The 25,781-nt window shown below is 43.4% G+C and overlaps 1 protein-coding gene across 12 annotated transcripts in view; it reads left to right on the forward strand.

Annotated features, from left to right (window-relative positions):
- Window positions 1-25,781, forward strand: part of LOC119649693 (sodium bicarbonate cotransporter 3) — a 193,928-nt gene that overhangs the window by 86,376 nt on the left and 81,771 nt on the right. For 3 of the 12 annotated variants that reach the window (XM_038052032.1, XM_038051964.1, XM_038051988.1), the window contains exons 1-4: window positions 7,538-8,133; window positions 15,573-15,670; window positions 23,347-23,475; window positions 24,463-24,522. In XM_038052032.1, coding sequence (XP_037907960.1) covers window positions 8,123-8,133; window positions 15,573-15,670; window positions 23,347-23,475; window positions 24,463-24,522 — 298 coding nt within the window. In that variant the 5' untranslated portion in view covers window positions 7,538-8,122. Of the gene's footprint in view, window positions 1-7,536; window positions 8,134-15,572; window positions 15,671-23,346; window positions 23,476-24,462; window positions 24,523-25,781 lie in introns of those variants that run through there. The other 9 variants (XM_038052000.1, XM_038052005.1, XM_038052011.1 and 6 more) reach the window with 6 other exon arrangements.

The following is a 25,781-nucleotide window of genomic DNA, read 5'->3' on the forward strand; positions in this document are numbered from 1 at the left end:
GATGCAGAGGGGTTAAGCCCCGAAGGACCTCCAGGGATGCCGTTGGTCAGTTCCTTATTACCCCACTGATACACACGCAAGCCAGTCTTCGGAGTTTGTGTAATTCCCTGGCTTGTGTGCTGAGTTCGGTTCTTTCTGCCCAGATTACCGCTTCATAGGTAATCATTGGCCTCACTATTGCATGCTACAACCCCATTTTTTCCCTGTTATGGACCCACAAGACATCAAAGCCCTCGTGGCTTTCAGACAAGTGGTCTAGCGTAATTCCAAATATTTGACCTCTGTTTCTCGTTTCACTTCCATGTCATGTAATCTTATGGCTCTCAGGTGAACAAGCTTACGTCTCCTAGTGAATGGTACTATGGTGGTTTTGGCGGGATCGATCCGCAGTGCCACCTTCCTGCACCAGGCACTAGTAACCCTTAGTCCAGTTTGGATTCTACCACATAGGGTATCCTCATATTTGCCTCTACAGATTAAAACAGAGTCGTCCGCGTAACCCGTCCAGGAGTTCGTGCACTACCATACTCCACATAAACGACGATAGTACCCCGCCTGGCACATTAAGAACCATGGTCCTCACCTGCTCTGCAGTATCTTCCGACGTGCAGTCCACCAGTATATGACCTGGTCGAAAGCGTATCCCGGTGAACACAAGTCTCGCAGTCCATCCCTTGCACATCTGCCTGACGGCAAAGTCTTCGATGATTTCCTGCTCCTCAGTATGGCCAGTCGAATGCCCTTGGCCGCACTAGCATAGCTAATGACGGGCTTCCTGATTCCTGCCTTCACCCCTGACTTGCTCAGGTTTTCTCCCGCCTTGGGTTCAAGTTTCGATTTTTTGGGAGCATTCCCTTCATGCGGGCTAACCTCTGCTGCTCCCCGCTTTCTTGGCTCCGATAAAGATGGCTTATGGCTATCTGAGCCTTTTAAAGGGCGTCCTCTAGTTTCAGGGCCTTCCTTCAGGTAGCGCAGGTACCATTTAGCACCTACGCCACTGAGACCTGTCTCCTTCCAGACGTCTGATATATTTATTTCAGACGTGCTTTTGCTAGTCCCTGCTTTTTGAGCAGTGGCGTTTGTGGATTGTTGTCCTCGAAGTATACCAATGTTAACCCTGGATCTACAGCTTGACGACCCAACTTCTCCCTGTAATCACCTGATGCGCCTCCGTCTGGTTAACCAGTTCGAGTGCGGCACGGGGTGCCGCTTTATTGGCTGTAGATTTTTATTTTTATTACTGGTACTCATTTGATTCCCACGAGTATGCGGGCTAGTGGGTTCGCCGTGCCATAGCCCCGCCCCCGTAGCACGGTAAGGTCTAATTTAATCACTGAGGCGACCAGGTTTTCAGTAAGGCTCCGCTCGAATACAATCAGTTACCCCTGACTGCAAACTATTCAATGGGCAGGGTTCGCATGACACCCTGGAGAATATTAATAGTTGCTAATTTAAAGAAGGAGGTACAAACTATTTACACCAATTTTTCTAATGTCTTTGATGCGATAAACCACAATTTTCACCTCCCCAAACTCTCTCTGCTCAACTTCTCCCCTCAGTTTTCGCATGACTCTCCTCCTACCTATGAAATCGTTCCTGCAGAATTTCCTTTCATGGTTACCCATCCCGCTCCTTTTCTCTTTTCTCTGGTGTTACCTAAGGCTCTGTACTTGGCCCCCCCCCCCCCTATTTCTATTTTTATTAATGAACTTCCTTCCACTCTCACCTGCTGTGTTTGCTTTATGCACACGACCTTAAATTATTTTCCTCCGTTTGGTTTCTGGTGTACTATGCTCTCCTGTAATTATGCTTAATTACTCTCGTCCGTTGGTACTCGCATTAAATGCCAGCAAACGTCACTGCATGTGCCACTCAAACATGCTTTTCTTATTTTCTTGATGAACAACTCCTATTTCTACTGACCTGGGTGTCATCTTCGATGGCAGGCTTTGCTTCAATTCCCACTTCTACCCGAAATCAGATTTCCCTCTTTGTCTCGGCAGGATGAGCATCGAGGTATATAAGGCTTCATTTTGTTGACTTATTGGTAAAACTTCAGCGCCTGGTGCCGCTACTCCCTCTACTTTTCGAGTTCACAGACATGTTGATTCTATTTTCGTCTGTGCTGTTGCTTTTAAGCTCGGCAGAGTTCGTGATAAATCTCTGCGCGTGCCCCCTTTCTTTAAGAATGCAACATTACTCAGTATGCAGCATTCTTCCGTTCCGTTGCTAGCTTACATCTATCGTCGAACCAGCCGTTCTGCCTTTTCTTACGGCTGGGGCCAAGTAGGTTTGTGGCCGTATCAATGATAACGTCCAGGACATATGGTAGCTGTGTTTAATGCGGCATTCATTTCCCCCTTATAGGTATTAGGCCTCATAGAAAGTATTCTTCGTCGACTCAGGAGTCTCCTCACTAGGGGCGTGAACATTTATGAGCATAGCTTTTCGCTTATATTTTCAAAGCGATAACAGCAGGTTTCATTTTTTTGCTAACTAAGAAGCCTACTCCAAACAGATAGTTTGCTAGATGGCCGCTATAATATATGGCTCTTTTCCGGGAAACCAGTCCCTGGACAGCGCATCTCTTGCAACGCTATTACATCAGCCTTATATTGGGACAGGGTTCAGCAACATTCTGTACAGGGAGCGCACGTTCCATACAAAAATGCGCAAGTCGTCATTTCGTTGTCGTTGCCAAGTTGGTCATTTAAAAATCCATCTTTCCGAGGCTCCTTCCGTGGTTTCGTAACTCCAGTTTTCGGTGTAAGGTTGTCAGCCCTACCCAACCCCCAACCTGGAGGACCAGTTGGTACAATTTGTCCCGTTTTTAAGTTCAGGAGGCTTGCGTTCATCCTTCTTCGTCTGCAGTTCTTCGTTAAGAAAGAACTCCTAATGATCATCGCGTGGAGGTGGAGATAGGGTTCGGTAATAATGCTGTTGGTGTTGACTCAGCAGGCGTTTCTCAGGGTTTACTCTCCATGTAGGTACCAATCCACGTTTCCTCCTCGGACCTAGACTACCCTTTGACATGGTGCCCTTTCCTGCCTATCAAATCGTTCCCGTAAAGTTTTCATTGGTTTTTACTCATCCCGCTCTTTTCTCCTTTCTCTATACTTGACCCCCTACTATTCCTATATTTTATTAATGAATTTCCTTTCACTCTCACCTGCCCATGTTTGCTTTTTGCACACGACCTTAATTTAATTGCCTGTGTTCCGTCTCTGCTGGACTGTGTTCTCTTGCAATTCAACTTAGATACTCAGGTCCGTTCGTCTTAACAAACTGACACTAAATGTCAACAAATGCTGAACATTTAGTGTCGGTGGCCTAAGAGCGGGTCGCCGACACTTAGCACAGAACCGATGAGTGCGAGAGGCTCTTTAAGTTGTGGCGGGAGCTGAAAGGCATTTCAGGTAACCGCGAATAAGGGCGCGCAGGTCTAATTGACGCGCTATACCCCATCAAGGAGTGTATGGTACCATATATAATATATATGTAACTATTCCTTCGATCACATCCGAAATGAGGATATCCGCGATCGTTATAGGGTTGCACCGATCGTGGAAAAGTTACGAAAGAGGCATCTTCGATGGTATGGTCACGCAATTCGTGCTAATGAGAATTCACTTGCCAAGATTGGTCGGAACATCGAAGTCGATGGTAAACGACCAAAAGCCAGGCCGAAACGGTGGCTTGATACGCTGGATGGGGATTGAAAGGCCTCGAGATTGCACCCAGATCAGGTATTCGATAGAGCCAAATGGCGAAACCGATCACGACGAGCCGACCGTGCTTGAATGGGACAAAGGCCGAAGAAAAAGAACAAGCCCTAGCGAGTTCTAAGGTCGAGAAAATAGGACAGTGTGCTAATTAATATGCAAAACTTTGGACTAAAGGCGAATATTCAGACGTCTGTAATTTACAGGTGACCATTCGCTACTTGGTTTGGGGACCAGATGGAGTGAGGACGACCAATTGCTGTTGGAAAGTGAGCATATGTCGGGCTTAAGGAGTTGTTCAGACTCCTACTGCGCAACAGCGAACTTCTGAGGTGGTAAAGGACACACCTTGAGGGAGACTAGGGAGCCAATATTGTCGATGTGGGGCTAAACAGCCAGTTAACCTGGTTGGTTGTAACGTTGTGGTATTTTTGAAGGAGTAGGCGAATATGTGCATCGGCAACGTCCTCAAAAATAATTCCTAAAATGTTGTTGTTCTGACATGTTGCACTTCACCCTGACGACTTAAGAAAGGTTGTGGGAGCTATTAGAGTTCTACGGAAAACTTCTACGCAGGCCAAGACGCACGTCGACTTGCCTGTATCAGTAAGTGTTTATGAGCGTGGTGTTTGCTATCGCTACTTATAATTGTTGCGGAGTTGAATTGTTGGATCTGATGCGAGAAGGGCCGAAACCTCCGCTACCGGGTCAATTAGGAAATTGCACTGCTAAGAAGGTCGTAAACTGTCACGATGCGTGGTACTGCGCTTCGAGTAGACGTCGCCGTGTCCCCCAGCAAACCTAGTTTTTTTTTGTCGCGGAGCTGTAAGCGTACACGACTCGGTAGATTTAGTAGCTTTTTCGTAAAATCTGCGATGATACCAGCAGCCTGAATTCAATGCAAAAGGAGGCGCGCGACTATCCGTCCCACTTCCTGGTCGACCTCTTTCTTGGTTCAACCTGTCCCTGTGCTCGGTGTTAACAGGTATGTGCGGAGGACATCGAGTATTACTCGCCACAGACTCAAAGGATTCAGTTCAAATTGCAGCTCCATCTACTACATGCGTTCTTTTTAACTTGGCCCTCGAGAAAGTTATCCGTCATGCTGAGGTCTTACATTTACCTCAGTATCACGAATCACTTTCTCAAGGGCCAGGTTAAAGAGGACGCATGATAGGGTATTTCGATTTCAGCTTACAAAACCGTTCCGCTCGAAACGTCTCACCATGCGGTCAAAGCTCTTACTGTACAAGACTATGATCTTGCCAGTCCTCATGTATTCCTCCGAAACTTGGGTTCTTAGCAAGAAAAATTGCAAACTCTTGGCCGCGTTCGAGAGAAGAATCCTCCGAAGAATTGTTGGCTCCCTACATGAGGATGGACGAAGCCGTAGCCTATATAACGACGAAATCTATGAGCGATACCATGACCGTCCGGTTGTAGATAAAATCCGGCTCAATAGGTTACGGTGGGCGGGTCACTTAATCCGTATGGATGAGGATGATCTAGCCCGGAAAGTCTATAAGGGAAATATCTATGGTAGAAAAAGAAGACGAGGCAGACCCTGCCTAAGATGGAGCGATAGCGTAGGTTAGGACGCCAGACAGCTTTTAGGGGTATCGAATTGGTGGACCTCGGCCCAAAACCGGAATGTTTGGAGTTCTTTATTAAGGCGGGCCTAGACCGGATACCGGGTATTGCGCCGTTGATGATGATGATGAAGAAAGCAGGAACAGGTTGGTAATCAGGAGCACTTGATGAGGATACATTTGTAGAGGTATTGTAGTGGAACACGGAATTTACTGGAACGGCCATAAAAAAGCATCGCAGCTGTGCCAGGAGATATACCGACCATGTGACGCTTCCATGCCAAGACGTGCATACTCTCAAAAGCGCAACCCTAACTACTGGTGGAACGCTGAAATAATGAAGTGTCGTACACGGAATACTTGAAGGCCAGAAAACAGAGTCAACGCCGAAGAAACATGCCAGAGTATGAACAACGGTACCTCAAATTTAAACAGGCACGCATCACGAAAAGTAAAAATTATTGCTTCAAGCGACTCTGTGATGAGCAGACTCAGATCCGTGGAGAGGAGCGTACAAGTCCGTTATGTCGGCTATAAAAGGCAAAAGGTCTCCTAGGTGCCCTAGATTATTGTGGGAGATAGTTTCGGCATTGTTCCCCCAACATACGGAAACAATCTTCCATACCTCCAGTAACCACAGACGAAGTTTTGGACGCGGTGACAAGGGTCGGGGATGCCGCAGCCCCCGGCATTGATCGAATCCCCAACAAGGCGCTGAAACTGACAATGAGAATGGCACCAAGTATGGTCGCACGGATATTTACAGACTACCTAAAAGAAGGGTCCTTTCCCGCTGAGTAGAAAATACAAAAGCTTGTATTGATCCCGAAGACAAGTGAGCCGATAGGTGAACCAACATCCTATAGACCTATCTATCTTCTGAATACAATACGCGAGGTCCTTGGGCGGGTAATATATAACCGGTTATATCTATTAATTGATAGTTGCGGTTATTTATCAAATAGGCAGTTTGGTTTCTGTCTGTCTATCTGTCCGTCACACGCATTTTTCTCGGAGACTGTTGGAGCGATTGACACCGAATTTGGTGGAAAGGTGGGATCTATAGACGCTCACGCGTACATTGAGTTACATCCTTTTACGTCGAATTTAAGGGGAGGTCACCATACATGCAAAAGAGAGGTGTACATTTTTTTTCACCAAATATAGTCACGTGGGGTATCAAATGAAAGGTATCGATTAGTACTTCTCGAAGCCGGTGTTAGTTTTGACATTTATTGGAAAGATGGGGAGTGCGGGAGGTCGAAAGTAATCATGTCTTTAACGGACCCATTCTGCGAAACTATCCAACCGAAAAATCTGAAAAAAATCAGGAGGCTACCACTACTTGATCCCTGGGTTCTGAAATACCTTTCATACCGATATCTGTTCAAATAAAGTTAATAATAGTATGTTACTATTATATTTAGTAATTGGCTGCAAAAACCCCCTTAAGCTCATCCTAGCACCACGAAATTTTGCAGTGATGTAGGCTATAATATAGACCCTACCAAGTTTGGCGAAAATCGTTATAATAGGTCAAAGTTGTCGCTTCTTCGCAAATTCTAAACTATGACTCGAAAGGAGATACTCCCACATAATATATGCATATATTACGTGTTACGTACTAATGGGACAAATGCACACTCCAATGTCTTTATATAAGAAATACACAAAACCTTTCATACCTGAAGTGTTCAATTTTCGGTTTCCCGACTTGTACTTCAAACAGTTTGATATGACCTAAGATACAGGTTGGTATGCACTCCAATCTGCTTTGAATACACTCCAAATCACACTCAGGCCCGTTTTCATAAAAGCATTTTCAAATCAGATCGCCTCGAGCCTCCATAATAGCAAGAATTGTATAGCCAAAACCCAACCGTTACATAAGTGTTAAATTCAAGTTTTCGAGTAAGCACAGTCTACATCTAAATCATCCGCCATCAACACATTTAGATGGAAATGCAGGCATTTTAAACTTAGGCTTAATAAGTCCAAGCAGAACTGATTAGGGGTCGACAAATACGCAATTTCACGCCAATCTTTTAATTGCACATTCCAGACACGATGTAATCAGCTATGTAAGGACGTCTTCATTACAAACGGAATACACTTCCATTAAATGCTCTTCCATGCAACCAGGTCCATTTTTTTTGCATTCTGACAGTATAAAGTGATAGAGGCTATGAACTGGACAGAGCTCCAGTGGATCGGTCAATACGAGTTCCATATCAGCCTCTAGACAGATTACGCCACCCATTTTCATTTACATACTAGACATGGATTCTAGTGAATATTACAAACTACTATTTACAAATTTTAATGATTATTCTGTCGTTTCAATGGTCTCGAAAGCAATAATTTATTTTTTTTATAAATCGTTGGTTTATGAAACCCGTTTCCAGTTGTAACGACATATTTAGTGCTGATCGTGATTTCGCTGGGAAAGGAGGAGGTAACGCTGGTCGGGTGGTGGATTCTTCCCAATGAGATGTTCTGAAAGAATCATGTCAATGAGTCCTCCTTATCTGGAGGCGATTGTGATATTTTTGCATCGGAAGCAATGAGTGTTTGTAAATATTTTCTCAGTACATGGTAACAGTGATGTGAATGGTTTGAACTTCTTTCTGGATTGAAGTTCAACTTTCCAGTGATTAAAAGGAGCGAATACTCGGTGCCTGTAAAAAAGTGTTTACTCAAGTGAAACGTGATTGCTTTCAGTGAGCACTTGTGATCCGAATCTTGGGAGAATACAATAAAAGGTCATTTTGTGGAAAAGTGTTATTTTTTTCTATCAAAATTTCCATCAAAATGGAGCTTAAGTAAGTAATTTAGAGCTCACCATTAATGCAAATCACCTGCCATTCAAAAAGATTAATTAGGATAAGCCGTCAATGGAATTAAACATAAAATCTGATAAAAAAGTTTAAAACGCAAAGATACATTTCATAATATCTGTCTACAAGCTTTGACCTTGCTCCAAAGTTACAAATATTAACTCACGTGTAGACTAGAAAAGTGGCAGCAAAAACTCAACAAATATAAATAAATCGTGGTTTCCCAATAAAAACTGTCAACCCAGCTCCATCAAACCATATTTCAAATGTTCGAATAAATCAAGCAACTGTTCCCAGGTTGCAATGGAAGTGCAATGAGGACTAGTCAGAGAACCTGCATTTAATCAGCCCACCCTGGGCGCAGTGGTTAGAGATCTGATTTATCGGAACTCTAACCGCTGCTTTTATGGTTCGAATCCTGTACCTGATCAACTTTTCTAATCATGGAAAATGTGAAAAAGGAGCTCTCAACATTGAGCATGAAATAAATTGAGCGAATATTCTGCCAGCACGAATTTAGGAAAATTCCAATAAGCTTCGAATTGAGTGACACAGCATAGGTGCAAATTGAGAGCATCGACAGAGGAAATCCCAACAAAAAATACAACAAAAAGGAGGAAAACCACACCGAAAACCCACGGCAATAAGAGGAAAGGTCATATAGATTTTATCTCAGAATTAAAGTCAATCAAAAGGAACAACCTAACCAGTAGCTTATGACGCGAAGGAGCAACACATTTCTAGAAAAATGAGTTTTCCTGCATGTCTTTTGTACCATTTTTGAGCTCTCCAACAAAAGCTAATGGTTCTCTTCATTTGAGATGAAGGAACTAATGAAGTGAAAATCAGATCAAATGTGACATTCGAAAATATTTTCAAATCGAAGGAAGGAGCCGGTAATTTTTAAGCTAAGGCTATAATGTCTTACAAAAAACAAATATTCTTTCAGGGGGATACACGTTCCGTATGGCCCCCAAGTTTTTCCTAACCCTCCAAAAATCTGATTCTTAAAGGACGATCAGCTTTTTATTTGAGATAATCCTTGAGATTAACAGGAAGATCTAGGGTTCCAGATGCAGGAAGTAGTTTGGATGCAGTTACAATCGCAACATAATTCAAAAGAATTGCTTTTAGGGCTGTATCCCCAGCAGAACCTTCTTTTGGTGTAAATTAGGGGTAGTGGGCCGATCAGGGTTTCCAACCAGCTGTCCATCTGCCTCTCTCAACCTGCACTGAATCCGCCCTCCCATGTTGTTTACTGAATTCGAGTTCCCCTGGCATACGATCATTTTTCCGGTGCAACTCTTCCTTCCCTCTGCGAATTTAGAACAATGGCAGAAAACATACTCCGGGTCTTCCGGAATGCCGTCGCAGCTTGGACAGTTGGGTGAGCAGTCCAGTTTAAACCTATAGAGGTTTTTCGATAACCGCTACGTCCCGCGAGAAACTGCGTGAGATCATAGTTTATCTCACAGTGCGTTCTTTGCATCCAAGCTTTATGCTGAGAATCAATCGGTGGGTCCATCGACCCTTTTCCGCCCATTCCCATCGTTGTTGGCTCCTGCTTAACGATTCCTCCATTCGGTGTTTTTTATGTGCCCATCAGAAGAGGAATAGGTAGAATAGATACATGCATCTCATCAGCGAAAATTTCGATCCGCATCATTCCCACTACTGCATAGGCCGCTTCGGCTGAGATGGTTCTGTAACCACAGCACAATCCTAAGGCGGCCTTTCTATAAACCGCGCTCGTCTTTTAAGTATTTGACCAAATTAGCGCCGAGTTGGGTAGTAAAAAGCTCACCTGTCAAGCTAAAGCAATCCACGAATGCATCACCTGCACTCAATATTGGCATCATCCTTGCCAGGGCCATGCTAACATTGGACTCCTTGGCGCAAACATTTTGTAAGTGAAAGATTGCCTTGGAAGATATTTTTCCTTTGAAATAATAAAAATTTGTTGTTTCTTTTTCATTGGTGTGAATATTTATTCTTGCAAAAACCGATATTTCGGAAACCACCGGTTCCCTTCATCAGTGCTAACAAGTTTAGACTCGTCGCTGATATCAAGCTTGAAGGAGTGCTTTCGTCACTCTAAGACACTCTAGAGGGGCCCTCATGTAATGGATGCAGCGGTCCCCGAGGAGCGTCCACCATAATGAGGGCCTGCAAGCATGCCTCGAGGTCCCTGGGGTTGTTTCGACCTCCGGCGTCATATGACGGCAAGGTGGGGTCGGCCGCAGGCTCAAAACCGCGCCTCTGAGCATACGCAGCATGCTGTAGTGACTTAACCTTGCTTTGATATCCAATACAGGGTCGGCGAGGAGCTGCAGATTATCCCTGGACACCATCTATGCGGGCTTGGCCGTGAACTCCTGCCGATGGGCTGTGCAACGGCGGAGATCGAACACGACGGATCGTCACGAGCCTGATGCCTGGGTGCGCAAGATCGTCTACAGCATGGAATATTTCCTTGCGAAAATCGGCCGGAATAAATGGCCCAGGTCCTTGTCTGAGGTCTTGCAGAGTAAGTAGGAGTTTGAGCCGAAGATAGAAAACTCCTTGAACTTGTATTTGGAGTTTGTCCTCAGGGTCAGAAGCTCTGCGTCGTCTTTCTGCGCCTCGACGATTGCCCTATAATCGTCTGTAACGACATTGTCTTTTCCAGACTCGTGTTGGGAGTCAGAAGTAAACTGGGTGATGAAGCGCAGTTGCCGAATTTGCGAGGGGACGCTTTGTCGGGCGTTTGTTTCAAAGTGTCGCGCGGCAGGATTCGCGGCATTCGCGAGCGGACATAACGCCACCGGCGCTCTCCACTCAGTTGAGACCTCGCCACTGGAGTGGAGAGCAAAGTGCCATGAGTGGGCGGCACAATGTCATATAAAAAAAAATAAAGTTGCTAGACTTCTACCTACCACTGAGGAGAACTACCCAAAAAAGCAATCGACATCCGCACTCCGCTTACGATTTGAATTTTAAAAAGTTTTTATGAAATATATTTATTCATGAATAGAATTTTGTTTTTTAAAATAAAATTAAGTTGAAATAAAATATAATTTATTAATTACTAAAAAAGCAAAAGTTAGTAGCTTACGGTTCATGCACAGTGTGTACAGGCCTGCCTTCAAGAGAATACCGGAAGTATTTAATTGTGAGGTATGCGACGAGTAACTCACGATCATAGGTGCTGCAGTTCCGTTGAACGAGATTCAGTTGGTCAGAGAAGAGGCTCAACGGCTGCCAGATTTGATTCACTTTTTGAAAAGTAGCACCTCCGGCAATGTCTGAGACATCGACGAATACAGCCAGGGGTGCATCTTGCCGAGGGAATGCCAGAAGTCTAGGATCCACTAGCTGTTGCTTGATGGTCTCAAACGCCTAAACTCTTGGGAATCTTTGGTCTGAGCACCAGACAGCACCAGCTTTAGGTAGGAAATTACAGTAAAACTTTACCATACCCAAAAGCCTTCTCAGGTCTTTGACCGTCTTTCTCAGCGGAAAGATTTTGATCACTGGCACCTTGTCTGGGCCGAGTTGTATGCGTCACGGGTGGCGGAATGGCCTAGAAATTCCACCTGCTGCTGAAGAAATTTGCATTCAACGTTGAAAGTTAGGCAATTATTAGGGAAGCGTGAAAAATCTGGGGTGGTAGAGGACGCACCTTCAAGAAGATCATCATGCTTAACTGAATCAGAGGAAAGCGTGAGCTCTACGTCTTCAAAAGAATGTTGCTCGAGCAGGTTGAAAATTTCTCTGGCGACCTAAGAGATGTTGTGGTATCTATCAGAGACCTACGCTACACATCTACCAGCAACCGATAGTGATACAGGAATTCTGCGTCTGAAATGGGAGCAAAGATGTCAGCCAAAATGAAACGCCACGAAAAGGTCCGACGCAAAGCCTACACACACGTCTACCTGACTGCAACCGTCAGTTACGATGGGCGTGAAATTTGCTGCCGCTAATTTCAACAGCTGAAGAAATAGTTTGTTGGGTCTGGAGACGGGGAGGACCGAAACTTTTGCGCCTGTGTCGTACACTGTTAGATTTTTTTATGCCATTCATTCTATTGAGACTTCCTGCATAGTATCTGAAACCAAAAGTTTCTCAACATAGTAAATACGAAATCTTATTAATATCTGTTGATCAATAGAACCTGGAAATGTTTTCTGAGACATAAAATCAGATACAGAAAAGAAAATGATATCGAAATTCCCACCACTTATATTCTGCAATACAAACCCCGCCGTCCACAAGATCGTAAAGATACTCACAATTTTAATTTATTTAGAAAGTCGTTAACAATTAGACTTCAGTTTCATAGCAAAAAGGTATCATCAAACAAGATTTTCTGTACTTTGCCTCCAAGTAAGATTCTAGATCCCTTAATCACATCTTGTGAGGCTATCGTTTTAGCTAGCGCCCAACTCCCTCCCGTTCATTGTATCTTGTATACCCACCCCCTGTGCTTGCCCTTCTCAACTGTACAAAGAACTCCTCACAGTCAGATTCCCTTCCCTCCCTTTCTTCCTTTTTGGAGATTTTAACCTAGCCTAATCATCACAGCCTTCCAATTCCTTCCAAACAACCTCTCCCATTCTTCCCTTCTACTTTCTTCTTTCTACTTCGCTTCTATTTTCTTCCTTGATGCCCTGCCCTGAATTTCAATATCACCAAAAACTCCTTGGGCCCTTCCTTTCCAACCTCCCTGAGCGCCACTTCTCTTTATTTCCTTGATATATCAAAACTGACAATCAACTCCGCCCCCCCCCCCCCCCCCAAAAGGGAAGTTCAAATTCCAGAACTTCGCGTAAATCTACTAAGTTCGACTTCCGCAAAGTCAGCTTTGACGGTCTCCACTCAGCGTTAGCGTCTAACAACTGGGTTCACATATTAAGCAAATCAAAGTGTGATCAAGCTCTTAGCACCTTTTACAATATCCTGTCCGGTCTGCTTTGCTATTATGTCCCTTCGTCCTTTGCTTGCCTGCTTTCGTGCCCAACTTGGTTCACAACAGAAATCTTTACTAACATTAGCCTGAAACAGGCACTGCGTAAGAAGTTTCGAGCTTCTAAGAATGAAGCCGACCTTGCTCACTTTAAGGCTAGGCGCTCCACTGTGAAGTCGATGATTAAAAAAGCACATAAAAAGTACTCGTTGAGTGTCGAAGCCGCACTTGCCCGCGGCAACTTGAAACATTTTTGGCGCCACACTCGCTATTCTTGAAATTCCACCCAGTCTCTCCCTTCTTCTATCAGTTTTCCTGACTTCACTGCCGACTCCCAACAATAATCCTGCGACATTCTCTCTTCCGTGTGTTCGGATAGCTAAGCGGTTAGAGCACTCAGCTGTGAATGAGTACCTGAGTCAAATCAGGGGAATAACCTCGGGCAAGCGCAATGTTGACCACATTGCCTCCTACAGGCTATCCTGTAGTGTACCGTTACAGGCTTGAATGAAATTCAAGGCCCTGATCTAATTGGATTGTTACGCCAACGATTATTATTATTATTACTTCTCTTCCGTGTTTTCTCCCTCGACCGCTCCACCCTCGACGCCTCTTTCTCAGTGATAATCTTGACACCAATGTCGGACCTCGCCCCGATGGGCTTCCTAACCTCTTCCTTCTTAACTGTAGAAAATATAGTTCCCTGCCCCTGTGTATATTCTACAACAAAAGTTTAGAGGAATGTTACTCCCCCGTCTCCCATCTCCTCAAGAGCGGAGACCCTTCTCTTGCTATAAACTATCGCCCTATCTCTCTTCCTCCAAAATAGTCACAAGGTTCGCCAACAGCTAGCTGACCGCCCACTTCGCGCACATAGATATATGTCTCCAAAACTTCTAGTCTTCACCAACTTCTTTGCTAAATCCTTTAATTTACGACATGAGGTAGATGCTATTTATACTTATTTCTCCAATGACTTTGATACCGTTGACCATAATATTCTCCTCTACAAACTGTCTCTACTCAACTTCCCTCTCTCAATCGTCTCCTGGCTTTCCTCCTATCTCACGTACCGTTCCTGCAGTTTTTTTCATGGTTACTCATCTCGTTCCTTCTCTCTTTCCTCTGGTGTTCCGCAAGGCTCTCTACTTGGTCCCCTACTGTTCCTGTTCTTTATCGATGATTTCGCCTCCATCCTCACCTACCCGTGCTTGCTTTACACAGCCAATCTTAAATTATTTGCCTCTGTTTCGTCTTCGCTGAGCTGTGCTCTCTTGCAGTCCTACCTTGATACTCAGGACCGTTGGAGTTCAGCTAACAAACTGGCACTGAATGTCAGTAAATGCCACTGGATGTGCTATTCGCTTAAACCCTCCCCAACATCCTTTTCCTATTCTCTTAGTCGACAACCCCTTTCACTACTGACCTCTTTCCAAGGCTCGTAATTGATGACAAACTTCGTTTCAATTCCTTCTTCGTTGACATCATAAATAGAGCTTCTAAAATGTCTGGTTTCATCCTACGTTCCTCCTCTGACTTTACCCCAATTCAGCCCTCTTTAACACTCTTCAACTCCCTTGTCAGAAACATCCTTGAATATTGCTGTATAGTCTGGTTTCCCTTTCGCATCCGTGACAGTTGCGCTCTTGAAATTGTACAACGCAAATTCACCCGGACCCTCTTTTACCAAAAGAACCTTCCACAGGTTGACTATCCGTCACGACTCCACCCCTTCACTCTCCTTTTCCTGCAGCAACGCCGCATTTTCCTCGATATGTGTACCCTTTTTAAACTCTGTAATTGCCTTATGGACTGCTCTTCCAATTCCTCTGTTCTTCTTCTGTCTCCCGCACTGCCTCTGATAATACACGCAGTGCGGACATTTTCGAAGTACCCTTCGCGAAGCTCGACATCTACTTTCAGTCCCCCATCCCCAGGCTATACCGGTCCCACAACACCCTACAGCTTGGGTGCTCTGACTCTGTCTCCTTCTTTGGCTTTAAGCATAAGATAGGCCATTTACTTGCTCCTCTCTCTGAGGACAATATGTAACAAGGAATTTGTTTTCTGCACATTGTCTCAATTAGATGAATTAAATAAATTAAATGAATTGAATAAATTAAATTAAATCACTATTAGAATTGCAGTTTCTCCAAAAATGTTTACAAAAATTACCAAAAGTAGGAAAAGGGATCAATTCACGCTCCTAAATGGAAGCGGAGGCTGAATGGCATATAATCTCCCTAGATTTACGTAGGGTGAAGTGAAATCTCATATAAAGTGAAGACAGCTATGATCGATAGACTTTCAATAATAGGCTACCATCAAATCCATTTTTTCACAATGAGGGTAGTGCCCTATTACGAATATAAAATGAATCTTACTATTTCGTCCCATCTATATCACAACTGACTCCTTTTGAATATTCAAAACAACCGCCGCTCAACTGTTCATAATATTTCCTCCTTTTTTTCAGACCTTGGACAATGCATCCCCCTATTGACGACGAAGCCCCCAAAGATCCTGGAATATGTCAACCAACTCATCAAGAATTCACAGAAAAAGATTTCGAGGGTAAGTAAACCATCCATCACGTTCTAAAATTCTAAAAAGAAGTCTTTTGCAAAAATATTTCTAGATAAGCCTTCTACATGCACAAAGTATCTACATCTATTGCTAAGAATCAAGAAAGAAAAATTATCCCTTAAACCAACACATCCTTCACAAAGGAACATTTATCATTAAATCTAATAAGATGTCCTGGTTAGCATTTGTTATCATTTATTTTATGACTTTCTCACCGCACTCTCGTAACAGATTAATTGCAACACTCAGAATACCGTTCAAAGGATATGAACTTCGACATGGCTCTGTGGAGTCGGTCTTTATTATAAGAAAGATGACTCTCAATGTACAATAATTCCTTATAATTAATTCTGACTTCATTTCTACATCACTGCGCACCTCGAGGACAAATTTACACAGAAAGGACATTCTTTTTTCTTCTCTTTTCTCATGAAATAGTTGGCAGTGTACACACACAGAAGCCTTTTTCTTAGAATCAAAAAAAGACATTTATTACTAACGATGAAGCGGATGTTAGCAAAGGACTCACCTCACCTCTCCACTGTGAATAATTTTCAACTTTTCATGGCGTCGGACACAATACATCCCCGAGAACTTTCAACTATTGCAAACTACTACCATTTCATCCCCTTTTAAATCTTACAAGGTCTACTCTGCGCTATCATTACGGACTTCATCCCAAGGATTTCTGGAAAGTTTGCTGTGAAGGCACAAACAATGTTGAAGTGTTTCCTCTCTATCAGATGGAATTTGTAATAGAACTCATGCGGCTTCCGCAGTTGATCCACATCTATTTACTCAAAGTTGTTGAGAAGTCTATAACCTTCATACTTTCCATGAGTGCGTCCTGAGGAACTTGGTTGGGGGCGAGTCAAAAGGAATCGCACAGAGTTTGCTCTTAGTGTGGCTTTGGGCTATGCCAAGTAGGAATTCGGTTCGAGGACATAAACATCGATAAACATTTGAGTAGTCCAGATTGGAAAATAAGTTGTATTAGCTGATAAGGATGGGGAGGATATTTATTCTTGCCTCAAATTCCAATGAGGGGATGAATGCGATATTTATTATCCTAATTTTTGAACAATATTTGTGGCTACCTTAGAGGACCCTGTAGCAAATTTTGCCCTGTCGGTCACGTCTGAGTATCTGAGTATCTGAAGTTTTCATAAGATTGAAACGAACACCGGAAGATACTGGATTTTGATGTCCTGTAACTTTGTCAATAATAATAAGGATGCTCAACATTCATTTACTATTATAGATATATTACTGTTGACATTGGTAGCAAAATTGAGCTTCTGTTAGAGGCTGGATTCTTCATTTCCTTAATCTAAGCACATAGAATAATAGAAGGGGCCAAGTCCTCCTCAGCTTGGCACAAGTAGTAAACCTTCGCCATTTGATCAGCGGCTGTTAAGTAGTGCCTGCAGATTCCACCCTTCACAGCCACTAGCAGGACGCCGACTGCGCCCATTGCCCAGTCTGTCGACTCGTTGATTACCGTTTTCATTATTCTTATGACTGGGAATAGCGCGTGTCTTAATTGGCCGCTTGTCTGAATGACTATTATATACTTGGACCCCAAACTGGCTTCCAGTTTCACCAGTAATTTGCGGCAAAAATGGAGGGTCGCATCATTCGAATGTGTTTCGACAGTCGGGCAGAATTATCAGAACTACGAGCAACGATATATCGAGCCACTTGGTATTGGTGCTGGAACCTCCCCGACTGAACGAAACATTCCTGATGTGGGTGCCAGGACACGCAGACATCGCTGGTTATGAGGGAGCTGACAGACTGGCTCGCCAAAGTTCTGAATCCACAATGGGAGAGCCGAAACCAGCTTTCTCCTGGAGCATATGCTCTCAGTGGGCATCCCGATTCCGATGGTACCAGATAACCTCCGGTGAGGCTTCGTGGCAGAGCCACTTCAGATGAGTCCCTTGCAGACTCGGGTCTGATCGCCCTCCTCGAGTACGTGGGGACGGAACTCACCAACGTGTTAACTGGAATCAGCTTAAACTACCACAAGGAAAAAATCGAAATGGTGGTCTCAACCATATGCAGCCAATACGGGGAGGAAGAAGAAATGTCCCTACACTTCGTATGCAGCTGGCCGACCTCCTCAGATCTCAGACGAAGATACTTTGCGCATTCTCTGCCTCTGGAGAATGTTTTGAAACGCGCGAAAGCCTACGAATGCCGTCGGTCAGAGGGTGATGAATAGGTGATCTTCGGGAATACCGCGATGGGCCTAGCGGAGATCTGAGGGCTTGCAGCTGCGTCTCACCCGACTAAAATAAACTAACTAACTAACTGTGAAAGATGAATTGAAAACTCTGAACTGCACACTTTTAGAGTGATATGAAGAGGCTTCCCTGGTGGAACCGAGAACTACAAAAACTCAACCAGACAACTTCTAAACCGTGCTTGCAAAAGTAACAAGAACGAAGACTGGTTAAACTTCAGGAACTCACAGCGTGAATATAAGAGGCTCGTTAGTTGTTCAAAACGAGACTCCTTTGGAGCGTACTGTGAGGAACTGGAAGGAGAAAGAGAGACTTCAATGCTGTGCAGACTCCTCAAAAGGGATGAGGCCGCCAAGTTGGATTCCCTGACGGTACTTTCACGAGCTCCAGACTGGATTCAGTACAGACCCTTCTGTAAGTACACCATCCGGGAGAACGAGTGACAGAAGTGGCAGGGGAAGAGTTGACGGTTCTTGCAACCCTTTCAACGCGTAAGTGGTAAGTGGAACACTGTGAAAGCGGTTATTACCCATGAAAAGGTGAGAGCTGCCATACTGTCCTTTGAACATTTCAAAGCACCTGGCATGGATGGCATCTATCCGGCAATGCTAAAGGAGGGTATGGAGGTCTTAGAGCGACCTCTAAGAAATATTTTTCGATAATGTCTTGCTCTAGGCTACGTGCCTTCCTCCTGGGAAAAGTTTAAGGTAGTCTTCATACCGAAACCTAAGAAAGATGACTATTCTAATCCAAAGAACTTCAGACAGATCAGCTTGACTTGATTCTTGCTGAAAGGTTTGGAGGGACTGGTGGAGCGTCACATTTGTGGAAATGCACTTAGGTCGCACCCACTGAAAACCAAAATACTTACCAGCGTGGAAAGTCCTATGAGTCTGCTCTTCATTCTTTGGTCACAAAGATAGAGGATGCAACTTTGAATGGTGAGTACGCGATGGGGGTGTTCGTGGACATTGAAGGGGCTTTTGACTGTGCGCCTTTTCAAAAACTTTGTGATGTCGCCAGAGAGCATGGCGTTAATGATGCTTTAATTAAGTGCTGCTATTCTAACGCAGAGGTTGCTGTGCGCTGAGGTGGGTGCCGGTCGCTATCTGACTGCAGAAGCAACGAAGGGCTACCCCCAAGGAGGTGTGCTTTCGCTACTTCTGTGGAGCATGCTGATCACTTCGCATATTAGTGCGAACTGCAAAATTTGCCAATTTACGCTCAAGCTTATGCTGATGACGTGGCTGTGCTTGGTGTTATTCGGGTTCTTGAAACGGTGTGTAGGAATATACAACGTGCCGTTGATTTGATAGACAATTGGTACCTCAGACATGGTCTTTCAGTTAGTCCAAATAAAACCATAATGGTATTATTCACAAAAAGCAGAAAACTGGATGGACTTTTCCTCTCTGAGATAACGGGTACTACTCTTCAACTTTCCGAAGAAGTGAAATATCTGGGAGTCACTCTAGATAAAAAGCTTCTTTGGAACAAACATGTAAAGGTAAAGATGAAACGAGCTGTCACAGCTTATGGGCTGTGGGGATGGGCCTTTGCCTCGACATGGGGACTCAGGCCTCATGTGGTAATGTGGATATACATTGCCATTATCAGGCCGATGTTCGTATATGTATCCGTGGTGTGGTGGGTTAAGGTGACACAAAAGGGTTTTTACCGTAAACTAGCCGCACTGCAAAGAACTGTGTGTCTGGGTATCACTGGTGCCATAAGCACGACATCCGGCGCAGCCCTACATGCATTACTCAATTCGCATCCTTTGGATATATTTATCCAAAGCACTGTAGTGAGAGCAGCATGGGGGGGGGGGATCCAATTAGATCTATGGGGAAGCAACGGATGTGGGGGCACAGAGCATTGGAAGAGTTACAGGAAGTACTGAATCCAGTTCTTACAATGCCTTCCGATTCTCCTGTCCCCATACATCTGTTTGCTAGAAGGCATGAAATCACCCTCAAGCGTAGATAGGACTGGGAAGACCCAGAGGAATGCGTGGCGGGATATACGGAAGTATTCTACACCGATGGCTCAAAAACAGAAAAGGGTTCTGGAGTCGGAGTCTACCTCTCGAATAAAAACGTGAAGTGGGCTTTTCCTTTGGGACAATATGCAACGGTTTTTCAAGTTGAAGTTTGTGCGATCCTAAGGGCGGCAAACCATCTACCATCTATAAGATATTCTCCGCTATCTTGCTAGGCCAGATAGCCCCATACGCCCAGAACATCATTGGCCCATACCAAAGAGGCTTCACTACAGGCAAATCAGCAACAGATCAGATTTTCTCTCTGCGGCAAGCGATGCAAAAACTGTTGGAATATGGACAACAGTTCCACCATCTATTCATCGACTTTAAAGCCGGCTATGATAGCATAACCAGGGTAAAACTGTACACGGCCATAAGAGAATTCGATATCCCGACGAAATTGACAAGACTGCGAGGCCAGATAAAAGCAGCAGGATCACTCTCAAGACCATTCGACATCAACAACGGTCTACGACAAGGGGATGCCCTATCATGTGTCCTCTTTAACCTGGCCCTCGAGAAAGTGATCCGTGATGCTGAGTAAATGCAAGAGGTACGATCCTCTTCAAGTCCCCCAACTACTGGCCTATGCTGACGATATCGACATCATGGGAAGAACTACCCGAGACGTACAAACTGCCTTCATCCAGATTGAGCAGGTGGCGCGAGATCTTGGGCTGCACATCAATGAAGGTAAGACAAAATAGATGGTGGCAACGTCAGCACCGAAGACGAACCAACCAACAACATCAAACCGCACTGGTCAAACAGGAAGAATAAGGATAGGAGAATACAACTTTGAGACCGTTGACAATTTCTCCTATCTAGGGTCGAAAATCACAACCGATAACAGCTACGATGAGGAAATCCGCGCACGGTTGTTGCCAGTCGACAGAGCCTATTTCAGATTACAAAAACTGTTCCGCTCGAATTGTCTCACCATTGGGTCAAAGCTCTTACTGTACAAGATGATCATGCCAGTCCTCATGTATTCATCGGAAACTTGGGTTCTTAGCAAGAAAAATTGCGAACTCTTGGCCGCGTTCGAGAGAAGAATCCTCTGAAGAATTTTTGGCCCCTACATGAGGATGGACGATTCTGTGGCCTACATAACGACGAAATCTATGAGCGATACCATGACCGTCTGGTTGTGGATAAAATCCGGGTCAATAAGTTACGGTGGGCGGGTCACTTAATCCCGGAAAGTCTATAAAGGCAATATCTATGGTAGAAAAAGAAGACGAGGCAGACCCTGCCTAAGATGGAGCGATGGCGTAGGCCAGGACGCAGAGAACTTTTAGGGATATCGAACTGGTGGACCTCGGCGCAAAACCGAGATGTGTGGAGTTCCTTATTAAGGCAGGCCTAGACCGGATACCGGTTGTTGCGCCGCTGATGATGATGATGATGAAGGGCGGCAAACGGGGTGATTGACGAGCCGTTGAAGGGCAGGCGCATCGCAATCTGCAGTGACAGCCAAGCTGCATTGAGGGCGTTGAGTAGTCCTTTGATTACCTCGAAAATCGTTCAGGAATGCAGAAGCCGTTTGAATCCTATTTCTAGATTCAATGCAGTGGAACTACTCTGGGTACCTGGTCACTGCGGCGTAGAGAGAAAGGAAATATCGGATGCTTTAGCGAAAAAGGGGTCAATCTCCCCTACGCCGGGACCGGAACCAGCAATTGGAGTATCAATAGCATGGGCTAAGTTTGTTTTCAAAAACTGAGAACAAGCTTCCCACAATGACAGGTGGCGGAGCCTAAATGCTGCTCGACACACCAAACTTTTCCGAACATGCGTACCGCATAGTTTATCCTGTCGAAAAGCAGGAGGACTTGCAGATGTATTGTGGGCATTCTGACAGGTCATAATTCACTAGCTGGGCATATGTTCAGAATAGGAATTACTCAAGATGATACGTGCCCCTCCGGTAATGAGGAAGCGGAATCCACGGAGCATTTCCTATGTGAATGCCCCGCCTATGGACGCATCAGACATGAGATCTTTGGTGCCGACGTTCTCCAATTGCGACGGGTAGCATCACTAACGGAAATCCTGCGATACGTTAACTAATCCGTAATATTCTGTTAGATGGGGGTGGCGAGTACAATGGGCCAACACGATCTGAGTTCTCAGAAGCTGTAGCTTCTCCCCCGCCATACTCGCACACAACTAACTGTGATATTCATGTACTACCTCGTAGTCAAGACTCGGCTTAGGAAGCCGCATGGGGGAAGATCATTATCAGTAACAAATAGTAACACCATCTGAAGCTAGTTGGGACACCTAAACACTCCTAATGTGGGTGCCTAGGGGCTCGAATATTGCTGGCAATGAAGAGATCTTGGGCACTTCCTGCCTCAGATTCGTAAAAGCCCGCGAACGCCGCAGCCTGAAGTCCGCTGAATAGGCATTTTAAGGAATACTACAATGGACCAAAAAAACCTGAGCGCCCTAAGACCGATTATCCCTGGTTGATGTTTCTCTTTGCATGTATTCAATTTGTGTCCTGAATGGATTCACCGGAGCATCGAATTTTATCAAAAAAAATTTTATGTAATTTTTTGTTTCTGAATTAAAGTATTTCAGTAAAGCATCTCACCCAACTTACACCAAACATATTACTCTCGAATTCCGAATTAGGTCCTTTACTTCTAGTTATAAAGCGTTCATCGAAACCCCACAGCAAGTCCGAACTTAAGGGGGAGACTTGGGGTTCAATCCTTCAACGTTTCGATAAAATAGGAAATAGAGAATTCAATAAACAACATTTTCATCATGAAAGCACAGCGGTCTGATCCCTAAGTAGTCACAGCAATGACAGAATGAGGAAGGACCCTCTTCTGTTTCTTATAAAGTAGCTTTCCGGAACATTACTAAGATTTACTTCATCATCGCCCACCTCGCAGCTTCTTTGTAATAAGATCGTTTTATGATGGATTCCGAATGGCTTTAGCTCTACGTTTGCCAAAACGTCTCTTTAAGCTGAAAATGGAGAAATTTTCCAAATCATCTTCCTACACTCTCTCTTCCTCTTAAGGCTTATTTTCAAATTACTTCGTCTGATGAATGTAGTCCTGCCAGGACTCTAATATCGGAGTTTATGTGCTAAATATTAAAGCCGAATCATGCACATGAACTTATTTTCTTGCTCAGTGAAGCAGTTTCGTCCTTTCTCTATTTTACGATCTAATATCTTAGAAAGGAACGAGTGAAGTTTTCCCAACCGGCAAAGACTTCGTCCTTATCAAAAGCTATGCTTATGTTTATTCATATTCAGACTCCCTGCACGTTGCTATTTATCTTATTCATACGTACTCGTATATCTTTATTTGCAGCGCTAACTATAACTCTTTATTATTTCATTACAGGACACCGAGCCCATACAGTTTACGTAGGTGTTCATATGCCGGGCGGGGGTAGACGGCATTCACACAGGCGACACAAACATCATCACAAGGACGAAAGTGATGATAAGATTACAGATATTGAAAGGCCAAGTGAGTATCTAGATGGAATTATATGTTGCAAAATTATTCACAAGGCACTATGTATTTTACCTTCACTGATTTTGAGTAGCTTACGTGTAAATATGTATATTCTCCATAACATAACTAAGACCTTAGGGTAATCATATGTGCACGAGCATGGGAATGCTTCAGGGTATATTGGACATAAGAAAATATGTTTGTATTCACACGTGTCCATATACAACGGGCAAATCCTATACATACTGCGAAACTCGATGAAACGTTCACTGAACGCCCTGGAGAAAGCCCTTGCAAATTTGGGAAGCGAGTGTAATAAAACCCCGCAGAGATTAAAGAAAAATCTAGGGAATCATAAAATCCACATCAAATACACGCTAATCTCCGGGACATCTACAATCGATGCCCAACTGAGCTTATAGATGTATTATACATACTCGTATATTAATCCAAGCACTTCGTAGAATTAATTGAGGATTTATGGATGTTCAATCATGATTTGGAGAGGACAGTCATCCTCTCAGGAAGTTTGAGACCACTTTGATGTTTATCTTTGAGATATTCTCCCAATAATTATAATTTGTCCTATCGATTTTCATTAGTTTATGTCAGACTTTTAAATTAAGGATGTTATCTAAAAGCGTGTTTTCCAAAGAATTTTTTCATCTACGAAGTAACTTACAAGTAAATGCTATATACTCGTCACATAGATACTCATAAATAACATTTTTGAGCTTCCATTAATTCTTAATTTCCAATATTGCTACCAAGCATAAGAAATTAATCAAAAATTGTCACCAGTTTTTCCTTAATTAAAATGCTCGCTCTTCCAAAGTATTTTTCTTTTAAATTATTAAAAAAATAAATAATATCGCCATTTGCACTCAAAATATTTTCGTTTATTTATTCATTTTAATATTTAATATTCATAAATTGATGTAGCCCAATACTAACCCATCATATTTCATATTTTTTTGGCATGCCACATATCATAATCAGGACCTGGTGCTGTGCTAGTGAGCCGTCGTAGAATAAGTATTTCAGAAGATGGAGAAATTTGTAAGCTATTTTTTCAAAATTAAATTGGTGTTAATTTTTTGCAATTAGATATCACATTACTTGTATAAATATGAAAATTAGACCTCACCGATATATGCTCGTATTTTGGATTCATTTGTTGTTTTTCCTCATTTTTGTTTCCTGTAAAAAGGGTTTAATATGTGCTTTAATAATGTAATTCCCGACAAAAATTGCAAACATCGATATCGTTGGATATTTCCACAAGTTGAAGTTTTAGAAGCAAAACTCATGAATATATCGATATTTGTTCAACGTACTTTGGCTTCGAATAAGTTTTTGAAAAATTCAAGAGATGGCAGACTTGGCGTCAAAAAGGTTTTGTTTTTAGTAAGTGTCATTTCTTACCACTTAGCTGTCAAAGTCTCAGCAATATCGGTCATATGATTTCATTTTGATTGTCAATTGAGGGAAGAAACTTTTGCTCATTTGAAAAAATGGGAAATGTGGGTTTCGGACAATAATTAAACACTTATATTTCAAAGGCTTAACACCGAATAAGATTAAAACTGAATTGAAGGAACTTTATGCCACATCAGCCCCTGTTTACAATTGGATAAATGAACTTAAACATGGCCGTGCATCCACAAAAGTTGACCATCATTCGCAAAACCCAGTGGGAATGACAACTTCCGAAATATTTGACACAATCCACTATATGGTTTTAAATAATCGACAAATCAAAACGAGCAAAGTATGTATTCACTGTCACTGGTATAGTAAGAACGACTGTCTGAGTGTAATTATGCGATGTTTCCAGCAATTAATTATTTGAAATAATAAAAAACTTGTTTTTTTTTCTCGCTGGGGTTGATATATCTATTTTTGCAACTACGGATGTTTCGGGAACCACTTGTTCCCTTCATCAGTGCTAACAAGGACTTGTAAATATCAAATAATATCAACACCAGCGGACTTGTTAGCACTGATGAAGGGAACAAGTGGTTCCCGAAATATCCGTATTTGCAAAAATAAATATATCAACACCAGCGAAAAAGAAAAAACAACCAGTTTTTTATAATTTCAATGAACGACTGGTTTCTAAACCAAAAAGGGCTCGGAAAAAGTCAAGGACAATGAAATCGGTCTGCCAGGTTATGGCCAAAGTTTTCTGAGATGCACGCGAAATCATCTATACCGATTACTTGAAAAACGAAACCTGGACAGAATTGTGTGTCATTATTGCACTGCTTCAGTAAAAGAATGGAAAGCAAGCGCCTGTATTTGAAAAAGAAAAAGTT

This window comes from Hermetia illucens, chromosome 1, assembly GCF_905115235.1.
Source record: "Hermetia illucens chromosome 1, iHerIll2.2.curated.20191125, whole genome shotgun sequence".
NCBI lineage: Eukaryota > Metazoa > Arthropoda > Insecta > Diptera > Stratiomyidae > Hermetia > Hermetia illucens.